This window comes from Phaethon lepturus, unplaced genomic scaffold, assembly GCF_000687285.1.
Source record: "Phaethon lepturus isolate BGI_N335 unplaced genomic scaffold, ASM68728v1 scaffold12345, whole genome shotgun sequence".
Taxonomy (NCBI): domain Eukaryota; kingdom Metazoa; phylum Chordata; class Aves; order Phaethontiformes; family Phaethontidae; genus Phaethon; species Phaethon lepturus.
This window is the reverse complement of record NW_010542697.1, coordinates 1-13248: the sequence shown is the minus strand read 5'-3', so window position 1 is coordinate 13248 and position 13248 is coordinate 1. Positions and strand designations below refer to the sequence as shown.

Below are 13248 nucleotides of genomic sequence, written 5' to 3'. Positions count from 1 at the left end.
ATGAAGAACTGCGGCTTGTGGGAAGGACTCATGTTGGAGAAGTTTGTAAAGGACTGTCTCCTGTGGGAGGGACCCGACGCTGGAGCAGGGAAGAGTGTGAGCAGAAAGAAGCGCCAGAAACAACATGTGATGAACTGACTGCAGCGCCCATTCCCGTCCCCCTGTGCCGCTGGTGGGGGAGGAGGTAGAGAAAATCAGGAGTAAAGTTAAGCCCAGGAAGAAGGGAGGGGTGGGGGGAAGGTGTTTTTAAGATTTGGTTTTATTTCTCATTATCCTGCTCTGATTTGATTGGTAATAAAGTCATTTCCCCAAGTCAAGTCTGTTTTGCCCATGATGGTAACTGATGAGTGATCCCTCTGCCCTTATCTCAACCCATGAGCCTTTCATTATATTTTTTCTCCCCCTGTCCAGCTGAGGAGGGGAGTGATAGAGTGGCTTTGGTCAGCACCTGGTGTTCAGCCAGGGTCAACCCACCACAGAAGGCAGGTGAGATTCTCCTTTCTTCTGCAGGCCCCTTTTTCGCCTGTCCTGAAGCATGCATCCTTGTCACTGCACGCCTCCTGCTTCTTTGCAACTCCAGAGTCACGTTGAATCTAACTAAAGGGGTTTCTCGAGCAGAAAAGAGCACCAAGAGCAAAATAACACAGCAATGACTAATAGGATAGGCACAGGGTAGGTTCAGATGCTGATGGTGGTTTTTGGCTGTCTGAGTGCAGGGTTCTGAGAGGCAGTAATGGTGCTTGTTTTATTAACACTTGCACCTCCTGTCCTGATTGCAATTGCTTTTCAAACAAATGCCACTCAATAACACACTCCTCCTTAAAGGGAGGTTGAGGTCTGAATGCCATCTTGCTTCAAGCCCCTTGCCCCTGAAATCCTTGTCAACAGCCCTCTTCATCCCTTATTATTTCCTTTACAAACACCAGGTTGATTCCTTGAAATAAGTTCAGTTTCCGCAGCAGTAGAAATGTTAAAGTTGCTAGAGGACGCTTGAGCATGAGAGTTTTTGGTTTTTTCCATGTATTTTTTCAGTATCAATATGGTATGTTGTCTCTTAACACAGGCAACTCTATCTTGAACTGTGCATGCATAACAGTCATGCGCTTTTAGGAGCCTGTACATGTGATGGAATTTGGATTAGTTGGATTGAGGGGAGTTTAATAATCTTTTTCATAGTTATCTTGCTCAGCAACAAATACATTAATTCCGTAGACTGGTGTGTATTCCTTCTGTATTGCGTGCCTGCATCTGTACCACCTCAGGGGAAGGTTTTTGGCAGATCTCCTAAGGTCAGTGGGATTTGGCCTGTTGAATCCTAGAGTAGGAGATCCCAGGAGAAAGTACAGGGTGCAGCAGAGAGGAGCTGTCATGGTTTGAAACACCTGAGCTGGCACCGGACAGCTTCCCCAGCTTGTGCTGGGAGCAGGCGGTCTGCCTGATAGTGTCCTTTTGTGGGTGAATGTAGTCACTCTCGGTTATATTCGGTGGGCAGTAGGGATGGATGAAGTTATAGATGTCTTCCCTCTTTCCGTTCTGGATGCACCATTACTGTTGCAGCTAGGACACGGTAATTGCCAGTCATGCTCTGTTTTTAGGGATGCTTCCTTTCCAAGAGAGGTTCCAGCCAGCCTTAAATGAGATGTATGCAATGCTGTGGACTGAGAGGTGCTTTGTTTTCTGTTCTTACCCCGCTGCTGTCTGTGCGCTTTGGCAGGCGTTAGTACTCTGGCGCCAAGAAGCACTTTGTAATAGTCCCTGCACTTGTCTGTGTTTGGTGGGGATGTAAAGGGAGTTGTGTTACTGTTCTTCTCCTAAACCGGGTGTGTTAGAGGGTGAATGTTAAATGTGAAAGTGGTTAAGGGTGAAAGGTAAGGAAAACTGGGGTTCCTCAATAATTCCTTTGCTGCTTTACAGCTAGTAAAAGAGTGTGGGAAGGGAGAGGAAGAGGTGATACCTGGTAGAACAGTGGGGCAGGAAAGGGAGTGAGGGAAGCGTTTGACTGCCTCACTCAACCCACTCACGATCGTGGAGTGTGAGGAAGGAGAATGGTTATTGGTTTCCAGGCCTGAGCTTGCATAACTCTCAGCTTAATATTTCCTCTGGGAGAGGAACATGTGCTTGGTCAGCCCCTGAGGATTGTGTCTGGGAGTCAGCAGGGTGCTGACTAAAAGGCCATTGATACCTTCCTTTCACCTGGAGCATCAGGAAGGCTTTGTTGAGCTCTTCTAGGAGGGGTCTACTCACAGGTGAGAGGGGAAAATTGCATCATTGATTTGAGGGAGAGAGGCAGAGCAGAAACAGATGACCAATGTTTTTTTCAGCTTTGAAGGAAGTAAAAATAGTCAGATGCCCCCAGGAGCAGTGCTGGAAATAGTGTCAATCAATACAACTGTGAAACATCTAGAACAAGAGGTGAACTGTGAGGTGGGAAAATTTGCTGTGGAGAGCAGTTAGGAAAGACTTAGGTCCTTCAGAGGCATCTCACACTTTAACAAAACAAGGCAATGGGACAGCCCTGTGACACATGAAATTTGCTGCAGACAGGTGCTAGGAAATGCACACTGAAAGACCAACAGAAACTACTCTGAGAACTATCAAGCGTGTAAGTGATGTGGACTTACTCCACTGAGACAGAGGGAGGGTGTGGGAAGGAAATCATGAACGATTCATACTTCCTGTTGGTAAAAAATACAAGCTGTTAGGCTGTGTTTAAAATAAAAGAATGGGGAAATGGAGAATAATTCTGAGAGTGAGAATCTCATGAGGTTCAGTTTTGCTCATCTTCCACTCCAAAAAGAATAAAGTAGAAACAAGCTGTGTGCTCTCCTGCCATATGCATAAGGATTTTCATGCCTCCAGAAATTGGGGACCATGGCTATAAACAAACAGGAACACTTAAAAGATGCTTAGAGAAAGAAGTGGGGGGTCTTTCAGAATGATATAAGGTGAATAGCCTGCTTGTACATGCTGTTTTTTCACTAGCTACAGTGGCGGGGCTTTAGTGGAGTCCCATCTCTCTACTGAAAAAGGTAATGTGCTGCACAGAGTGAAAATACTTGAAAAGACAGGTTTGGTACAGTTTGAAAATGGGAATCATGGATCACTGCTGATGTCAAATTTGTTACTAAAAGGAATTATACAGAGCGGGGAAAAAAGCATGGGAGCTCTCAAAAGCAAAGAGGGACCTTTGGTGCAATTTAAAGGCGATACTTGAGATTGATTTTTACAGGCACAAAATGATCCAATAGAACTCATCGCTACAAAACATTGCTGAAGTGAAGTGCTATCTCTCTAGTGAGTTGTATAGCCATAAAAATATTATTTGCTGGTTTCATTAGAGGGGTGAAGATTCAGAACAATTTTCAGCTTTTGAGCTTGAAGCTAGGGAGATCCTGCTCGTTATGCATGAGGAAGGAAGGTCTCTTCTGAGAAGGTGACTCCATAGTTATTTGTAGCTGATGCCTGGTTCCGATGTCTGTCCTAGCCTCTGCTTGAGCCCGTGTGACAGTTCCTGTGGCATGGTAGCGACTGTTTCAGTCACACCTCTGGCTGCAAGGTGTCTGCTATCAGCTTTGTGGGAAAGGAATATGTCTGTGTGGTGAACACAGAGGTACTTAACCAGTGACCGCTATCCCTTGCTGCCACAGAGTGCATTTCACTTCGGTCCTAAAGCATTTTGATGCTGATCTAGTTATGCAAAAAGTATGCAAGTTAGCGTGCTTTATTGCTCCAAATGAGGACCTAACATTGTTTAACCGATGTGGAAACCAAATCACAAAGCTGTAAAGCAACATGGACAAAGTTGTGCAACAAACTGCTGGTATAGTAGAGGACAGGATAAGCCTTGTGAGTCCGGAACTCTGCTCATTAGCATGTGTTGCCTTTCATTTTTAACAAGGCGTTTTTATTAAAAATATGCTGGCAGTTGATAACTGGCTGTGGCTTTCTTGTCAGCAGTACCTGCAGAGAGGCAGGAGGTTTGTGGCACTCTGGTGTCACAAAAGAGCTTGCAGCGTTCCATCTTTCTGTGCTGTGCCTCAAACAACTGTGGGAGTGTTGTGCTGTGAGTTACAGACTAGACCCACCTTCATGTCAAAGTACATAAAGCTCTCGGTGGGACTGAGACAGGCATATCTCAACCAGCACTATTTTGCCCTGTGAAACAATTCAGTCCACCGAGATTCATATCCTTCTTTGAGGGCCTGGGCACTGGCTGTTGCCAAAAAATCTCTGGCTCTGGATTCTTCATCTTAAGAAAGGTGCTTGCCTCCTAGGATCTCTCAGCGGGTGGAGGCCAGCCGGGCACAGCTTCAGGCAATCGGTGAGAGAGTCACGCTTGCCCAGGCGAAGATTGAGAAGATAAAAGGCAGCAAGAAGGCTATTAAGGTAGTGACTTCAGTGAAGGCTGCATGGCCTCCCTTCTCTTCCTTCCACCTTCTCTCCTTACTCATGATGTAAGATCTAGAGGAGAACAGACGCTTGGCTGCCGCAGCTGCTGCCCACTCACCTCTCCATGCCTTGCTGCTGAGCAGGGTTGTGATGAGAATCCTCTTCCTGACTCGGCCAGTTGATGATTTCTAGACCCATGAGCCACACAGCTCCTGGCCTTATGATGCCTATGTAAGTTACTGAGCCAGCTTTTCCTGAGAAAGAGAAAAGGCATGTGCTGAGCTAAGCCAAACACCCTCTCACCTCAGGCTGATAGACTTTGGCTATTTAAATGAAAACTGCTGTTAGGGAGCCTCCCCGTAGTCTGCCTTAATCTTGTTGAGCCATGTAAAACTGGTGAAAACTCTTCTTTCCCTGTTCTTCCTCCATTTAATGCAGTGTTTCAGATTCCCTTCTTGCCAGTGGAAGCTTATGATCTCCTAGTACTTACATATAGAGAGAAATTCTGGCACTTTTACTTTCTGAAGTGACAGCCTATGCATGATTGGGTCCATGCAGGTAGCCCTTAGGATTCTGTTGGCTCCAGCGCTGTCCATTCCCACCAGCAGCACAGATTGTGTGCTTAATCCACTCCATGTGTTTCTGTAGTGTAGGATTGCTTAGTTGTTGGGATTTTTCAATCCCTCCTTGTCTTTCCACAGGTATTTTCCAGTGCCAAGTATCCAGCCCCTGAACGACTGCAGGAGTACAGTTCTATTTTTGCTGGTGCGGAAGACCCAGCTAAACAGAAATGGCCAAGACACAAGATTCAGAGCAAACACAGAGTGCTGGATGAGAAAGCTCTGCAGGTAAGGGAGAGGAGAACAGACCTCGAGATGAACAAGCAAAGAGAAGCTGGGAGGCTGTTAGTCTCTTTGAAGAAGTAGACCAGGGCTTTAGGATATAGGCTGGAAGCAGAACATCTTTTCAGCTTGGACTGTTGGTGGGGGTGCATGGGGTCAGGCTGGGAAGTTTGCAGAGCTTGGTGTGGCAGTTGAGTGCTCTGGGTGGCTGTCAGCTGCCAACTCTCCAGAGCAGTTCCATTTCCTGAAACGCCACTGTTCCCTGCAGCGGTGCTGGTGGGTGCTGCTGGCTGGCCTTAAGGCTTTGGCTATGCATAGCAAAACAGCTGGAATCAGGGTCATAATTGTTTGAAAAATAGTTTCTGAAAGCTCTAATATAAGTGATGGTGAGAAGGGAAAGTAAAAGTGCTTGTGAGTGTATCAGGAGAAAAAAAAGTCATTAGAGCATTTTTCTGTCCCAGGAAAGCATCACACTTGGGTATTGTCCCTTCCTGGTTCCCACCTAAGTTTTACATCTTGGAGGAGAAGATCATTTTACTTCTTTAAATCTTTTGTTTGTGCTTTGCTTCTTCTCTGCCTTGTGTTCAGCTATTGTAGGTTGCAAACCCTTCAGAGGGAGGCTGAACCTCTCAGTACCCAGCACAGTTGGGGCTTCCAGGTGTTCCCATAGCACAGATGTCTGCAGCTGGTGGTGCTGAAGGAGATCCTGAAGTACTGAGTTCCCTCTTAGCCTGTGGATTAAGTGGCAGAGAGGGGCTTCTTTGGGAGGTCTGAGAAGTGGTGGGTTTGGCCCGAAATGCTACCAAAGGGATCTCCAACGATTTGGGTCAACATCCCCAGGTTGGAAGGAAGAGTTGCTATGCTTAAAGTTTAAAAGTTTCTGTGTACGCATTGTGCCAGGAGTGGCAGATGTGCTTTCCCTGGCAGGTTAGGGATCAGCCTGAAAACTTTCCTGCTCTCCACCCCTGAATAGACATCCTTCCTCATCCTTGTGTGCATTGGCCCAAAAATAAAGCTGCCACTGAATAATTTATCACGCTAAACTTGCCTGAGTTTTAATGGAGTCAAGACCTTGCACAGTCAGGTAGTTATGACTATTTCAGCCAGGCTGGGGAAGCAAGGTTCGTGCTTCCTTCGAGCCCCAGCAGTAGCGCGGGGCAGAGCTGCATGGGACCTGCTGCTGGCCGGCCAGGGGAGGCTGATTACCGTTGTGCTGTCTGGCTGGTGGCCCCATCCCGTCAGAGCGTGGTGGGGAGCAGAGGTAGGCAGTGAGTGGGCAGGGGAGGTGCTCTCCCACCCTGAAGGGCTTGTGCCCGTGTAGATGAGAAGAGCATCAGCTGGTCAAAAGCAGTGTCCTGCAAAGAGCAAATGGTGTGCCCATCCGACTGGCTCGCTGGCTCCAGTAGGCTCTGCGTGCCCTTCCCCGCTGCCCCTGCCATCTGCCTGCGATGCCACCTCTTCCCTGTCCCGGGCGGTCTCAGTACTGTTGCCATGTTCTGCCCTTCATGACCAAGGCTGCTGTCACCAAAGGGACTTCGTTGCAGGCCCCGGCGTATGTTTGTGTTTGTTCCTCCTCTCCAGTGACCCATCTTTTCATTCTCCCTTGGGGTTGTTGGTCTTTCTCTGGCTTCGCTGACCCTTCCTCACGCAGTAGTCTTGTCACTGGTGCCAAGCTCACGCACACACCAGCTCCCGCAGCTCTTCCGTGGGGTGGGGGGACGCTGCTGTGCTGGCGAGTGGCTGTCAGCTGATGAAGGATGGAGGGACCTGCACCAGGAGCAGCTGGTGGGCTGAGCAGGGCTCGGTGCGGCCGAGCTCTGACCACGTTCCAGGGGACAGGCCCTTCTCGGCCATAGCTGAGCATGGAGCAGTAATGAAATCTGACAGAGGGAAGTCTAGTGTTTGCATTTATGCCCTCCTCAATTATTCAGGGCTCTCAGCAGAGGCTCGCTGCCTGTTTTCACTTCTAATGAGGGCCTCTTTGCTGGGAGCAGTTGCAGTGGCCTTTGCTAACTTCACTCACGCATGCACACACACACCCCCACCAGGAAAGCAAGTTCTGCTCGTGTCAGTTTGAGGGTAAGTGGTGGCAGCCTGTGCTCAGCGCTTAGGGTTTGTGCTCTGGGGCAAAAGCAGCTGAGTTGGAAATGTGTGTGGTTCTGCAGTTTTATTTAATTCTTCCCTCCTGGGAAATTTTCCTTTCCCCCTCCATACCCCATGCAAGTGAAAACTCATCTGTTGAGAGGACACTGTGTAGGTTGGTAAGGTAAGCCCTGATAGGTAAGAGTGCCAGAAACAAGGTCCTTGTGGTAAGCCTGGAAAGCCACTGGCTTTGCATGTCGCTGTGGTAGCAGCTAGGCAGGGTTTAACAGTGAGCTGGATCCAGCCCTGTGGGGTTTCTCAGGCACTGGGCACTGCCTTTGCGGCAGGAGCTGTGTCTGGGTGCTGCAAGTGCCCCTCCTGAGGCTGGAAAACGGGGTGGGAGGCATGGTCTGCCTGGGTTTGAGAAGAGGTCCAAGCAAAAGTTACAGTCCACTGCTGGAGTAACCTTGCTAGGCTTCAAAAATGTCTGTATCTTGGCATGTCCTTGTGAATTCTGCCTCTGATGGAATCCACCATGGGTGTTGGTGGGCTAAACCAGGTTTTTGGCACTTGCTCATCTTCAAGTGTTTTTCAGGCTAGCCTCAGCATTCTGTTGACATGGGGGGAATGGGGTTTCTGGTGTATCACACCAATTCTCTTTGTAATAATGTGTGCTTAATGAAATTTAAGAACCAGGGTGACTTTATGCATTTTTAACTGTAGGCTCTTAGGAAGAAAAAAGCCTGGAAATGCAGCATCCCTAGGGGTGTAATCCTCCCAGGTGCCAAACCCCAGGTTGGGATGTTTGAGCATTCATGTGCCCCCCATGACTTCATATGTCAAGGTTGCTGAACTTTTGGCTTAAGATCTTAATGTCCATATAAGAAAACTAATTTTTAAATGGCATGTTAACTTGTAGAATTCACAGCTGCACGATATTATTGACAGTATGTAGCTGTTCCAAATTTCAAAACATATCTAGGTACTTGAATAAGACTAGCACTTTGGTGGCACTTATAAGGATTATGTAGAGCCTTACATTTCAGAGTAATACTCATGCTTAGTGCTTTTATAACTGCCTTAGATGAGACTTGTAAGTAAACATAGGTAATGGTTGGTTTCTCACTACACCCTTAAAGTGATGCAGTCTTCCAGTGCTAATTGAAATCTACAAAGAGAGAATTAAAAAAATATATATATGACTTGAGGGCTAAGTGTGTGTGAACAGTCCTAGCAAAAACGTCAGTACTCCCTCATGCTTAAAAAATTAAACATTGGGAAATGAATATTAATGATCAAAAGAACCTTCATTTTTGAATCTGATTCTACAGTCTCTAAATAACAATTTATATATTTTTGCCTACTTGCTTCTGTAAAAATTCAAGATGTTTATTTCAGTGTATTTTTCCCAATCAGGAATGTGTTATTTGCTGAGGGGGCAGGGAGATTAAATCAAAACCTCCCAGGTCTTTTCTTATACCATTTTAGACTCAGAGCATCATACAAACTCTTAGTGGATTAACTGAGCTGTGACTAAGCCATTTCCCAGGATTTCTGGCTACCAAATTCAAGACTGAAATTTCAATCAGCAGAAACCGCTTATGTCGCTGCAATGTGGTCTTAAAACAGAACGAGCAGTGGTCTCCATGTCCCCCATGCAAGTACAGGGAGGGAAGAAGGACTCGGAGGATGGGTTAGAGCAGGGATGCTGGAAGTAGTGAGGCAGTAGGAAGCTGTGGACGGTATTTGAAGTGGTCATCTCCTGGTGACAGAAGAAAACCACAAGAGTGTGGCCAATTATTTAACCTGACAAACTGTCCTGGTTAGTACTCTGGTTTCTTCTGGTGTGAACACTTGCCACCTCGTAGATGCCAGGCTGCTGCTTGTCCTAGTTTGTGAGGAAAGAACGAGAGTTGTGAAGGGGCTGAGGAAAGGTGTGGGGAGGGGTCTGGGGTGGAGGTTGGTCCATCCCGGGTCTCTGGGTTCAAGAATTAACGCCTTTCTTCCCTCTACAGCAAAGTGTGCTGTGGGCACTGAGCTTCATCCCCCAGAGCATGTGGTGGTAGCAGGCACTGTCATGCTAGCTGAAACACTGGTCTGATCTGGGATGGCAATTCCTGTGCTCTATAAAAGTCAAGCAGTTCAGATGTAATAAGTCTTTTTCTAAAGGGAGCTCTATATATTATGCATGAAGTTTTAGAACCAAGAGAGAGGAGATTTCAGTTCATTAGAGTTGAAAACTCCTGCAAATCCCTCAGGCTTTGCAAAACCATCTGGCACACATTCCACCCGGCGCGCTCCCTTCTGCCTGATCTCTTGCCTAGTGTCGGCAGTCTGTTTTTTCCTAACCTCTTTTTTCCATTGCCTTCCCTGCATACCCCACCAGTGGGATCACATCTCTTAAAACATCAACTGAAGGCAGCAGAGGGGAGGTAATAGAGATATTTGGGGGACTCTACCTGCATGAAAATGTCTAGTAGTTGGAGACACTATAACAAATGCCTTTTAGACAGCGATGCGTGATCCCCACCTCTGGCTACAGAGCCCGAGTAGTTGTTTTATTTTGGTGGATCCTTGCCACAGGAACACCTGTTCAATATGACCCACCCATGGCACCAAAAGCACATGCCATGAGCATGAACTACTGAGATTTGTCATGAATGTGGGGTTGGAATGTTGTTCATGTACTTCCTTGCTCAAAGGGAGGAGGTCAGGGAGCAATAGGGTTCCCACACCATGCAGTGGATCCAGCAGTGTGGGTTGTGGTGGCTGAGGAGAGCTGTTCCAGCAGCTGTGATTTTAGTGTCTTGCTACCTGTTATTTGTCTTCTTGCAGGAGAAGCTCAAGTATTTCCCTGTGTGCGTGAGCACCAAAATTCACCAGGAGGATGATGCAGAAGAAGGCCTTGGCAGCCTCCCCAGGAACATCAGTTCCCTCAGCTCCCTGCTGCTCTTCAACACCACCGAGAACCTGTGAGAGCTGGAGCAGCGCTGTGCTGCTCACCTGCTCCTGCTTGTCCTCAGAGGAGCTCTCCCTGCCCTGGGAGCAGCAGTAGCTCTTTGCTTTCCTGGGGGTCTTATATAATAGGCTTTCGACAGGACAGCGTTTGGTACCTCTCCACTGGCTTCCAGCTAGCAACCCTTTCTTCCTCACTCTTCCCCTTGAGCTGAAAGAGTTGTTTTGTCTGCACCTGATCCTCCACTCACCTGCTTTCAACCCAACTTTGCACTTCCCTTCCCTTAGTTTTTCTTGTCATACCCCTGTAATAATTTCTCTCCAGCCTTGAGAGGTGCTGTCACTCCTGCCCTTCTCTGCCCCATGTGCCTGCCTAGGTTCTGCTCCTTCTCCTGATGGTTGCTCACAGCAATGCTTTACCGCTCCTGCTGCTTTAATGTCTCCACTGCCTCTTGCTGCAGCTCCCTTTTCCATTGGACTTTACCTCATGGTTCCTCCTTGTGCTTGTATTGAAGAGCTGCTTTAAGCCCTTCTTGAGCTTTCAGCTGCTGGACCTCCTCTTTCTTCTCCCAAGTCATGCATTATTCCCCCTCTTTGTCTTTCCTCCTGGACCTTGAGTGACAAGTCACCAGGAGAGGCTGATGTCCTGCTGTAGGATGGTCTCAGGCCCAGTGGTGGGAGGGGGAGAGTTTGACAATGATGGCAGCACAGTGAAGCTTTGCTTTAGGATTCATGTGGAGGCCGCGCTGGCAAGGTGAGGAGCTGATCACCTCCTCGTTGTGGAGGGGCGAGGCAGGAAAATGGGGCTGAAAGAAGGAAACTGGAAGGCTCAACATGTTCCACCTGCATGAGTGAGTCAGGAGGTCTCCACCTCCAAGGCCTTCTTGGGTAAGCTGTTTCTTCTGGCCTTGGCTCTCAAGGTGGCATCACTGAAATACTTATCCTCTGCCCCCAGGTACAAGAAGTATGTTTTCCTGGATCCTCTGGCTGGAGCAGTGACTAAGACCCACGTGGCTCTGGAAACAGAGACGGAAGAGAAGCTCTTTGATGCTCCTCTCTCCATCACCAAAAGGGGACAGCTGGACCGGCAGGTGAGATGTAGCTGTGGAGATGCAGCAGGTTCCCCTTCAGGGGATTGTGCTCAGCTCTCTGAGAGCAGAGGGCTTCTGTAGGTTGGAGAGCAGGTAGGAGAATGGCCCCTCATGGGGCTGCAGGGTGTCTCACCAGAAGGACCTTGCCTGTTTTTGCACTTGCAGTCCTGGTGTGAGCTTGATGGGTGAGACAGAACCCTCAAATTTGGCAGGTGCTTCTCCCTGCTCAAGCCATTGCTGGGTGGTGTGAGAAGAGTAATATCAGTTCAACTTGCTGCTAGACCTCAGGGCTGTAGAGGAGCTGGAGGATCCATCACTTGATCATCCCCCTTGTGTTAACTCCTGAGCCTTGTAAGGAATGTGAAGTGCCATGGCTGGAAGGTACCTGGGAGTAGGTCTGTGCCCCATCGCTCCTGCTGGGAAGAGGCTCCTGCTGGTGCAAACAAAAGAGCCAGCCCGCCTGAGCAAAGGGTTTGTGCTTGGTGTGGGCATGGGGCAGGCAGTGCACCAACCCAGCTGCCCCAGCACGTGACTGACCTTGTCTCCAACACCTTGTAGTGGCCATACCTGGAGCTTTACTGGTACGTGGTGGTATGTGTGCTTTGGGGCTTGGGAAAGGAGCCTGGGAGCCATTTGCTCATCATATTGGACCAGAGAAGATAGTGTGTATAGCAAACAAAACCCTTTATTCACAGTGCAACTTTGGTACTGTTTTGTCTGTGTGTTAAACATAAAACCAAACCTCTGTAACTACTTGGTTAGTGGTTAGATGCTTCTCCTGCATCTTTACCTCAGAAATGCTTCAGGCACCTTTCTCTTCTGGAGGAGAAGGGACTGCCCTATGTAGGCTGCAAAAGTTGATGCACGAGACCTTCAAGGGAGTGTGGAATCCACTTGTAAGAAACTAGGGAGAGTCCTGCATGTCTTCCTCCTCCTGCAGCCTGCCTTTTCCAAGCCTCCAAGCACGGGGAGCTGCTACAGGACAAGAGCACAGAGTTGTAGGGGTAGCTGATAAGCGGCCACTGTACCCAAGGCACACAAGCCCAGCTCTGACTGCCGCCCAGGCTGTTTCCTGCAGTTCCACTGCTTACTGCAAGGCAAAGCAAGTGCATAGACGCTGCCTTATCTTACTTGTTTTGGGTTTCCTTTAGATAGCTGAAAATTACTTCTATGTGCCAGATCTGGGCCAGGTCCCCGAGATTGATGTGCCGTCCTACCTGCCAGACCTGCCTGGCATTGCTGCAGATCTCATGTACAGTGCCGATCTGGGCCCTGGCATCGCACCATCTGCCCCTAGCAGTGCTATTCCAGAGCTGCCCACGTTCAACACCGAGTCGGTGGAGCCTTTGCAACCAGGTATTTCCAATCCCTACCCCTGGGACTCTCTGAAGGAGGAAGGCAGGGATTGCTAGAGGGTGGAGACAAGGCAGAAAGTCCCTTGGTAGAGATTTTGAGATGGATGTTGGAGATACGGCTTGTGTTCGGGCCTGAGTCAAACCTGCAACTTGCTCAAGTGCTGGCCAGACGCTGGGCCCCTCACCTCCCTCACCATCTTCATGGCTAGGCAGGAGGGATTGGCCTTCTGGCAGCCTGGTGGGATGTCCTTGAGTGAGCTGGGCAGGCCCAGCGGGATGCAGCTGGGGAGGGCAGAGTAGGGGAATCTCAAACCCTGCCTTGGCCCTGCCTGCTGTTAAGAGATGCGGCACAAGGTGGGAGTGCTCTGCTGTACGGTGTGTGCCGAGGACTCTGATCTGTTGCTGCTGAGGCATGCAAAGCTCTGAGCTGGAGCTCAGTGTGCTGTCCTCTGGGATTCTTCAGGTGCAACTTCTTTCATCTTTCAGACCTTCAAAATGCTGAGCTATTGCCGCCACCGCCACCTCCCCCACCAC

The 13248-nt window shown here is 48.7% G+C and overlaps 1 protein-coding gene across 1 annotated transcript in view; it reads left to right on the top strand.

Moving 5' to 3' along the window:
* Positions 1 to 13241, top strand: part of LOC104621594 (WAS protein family homolog 1-like) — a gene marked incomplete at its 3' end in the record, with an annotated part of 30359 nt that extends 17118 nt beyond the window's left edge. The window contains 6 exon segments of the mRNA XM_010288118.1: positions 4275 to 4386; positions 5091 to 5237; positions 10149 to 10285; positions 11224 to 11359; positions 12511 to 12715; positions 13201 to 13241. Coding sequence (XP_010286420.1) covers positions 4275 to 4386; positions 5091 to 5237; positions 10149 to 10285; positions 11224 to 11359; positions 12511 to 12715; positions 13201 to 13241 — 778 coding nt within the window.
* Between the last annotated feature and the right edge of the window lie 7 nt (positions 13242 to 13248).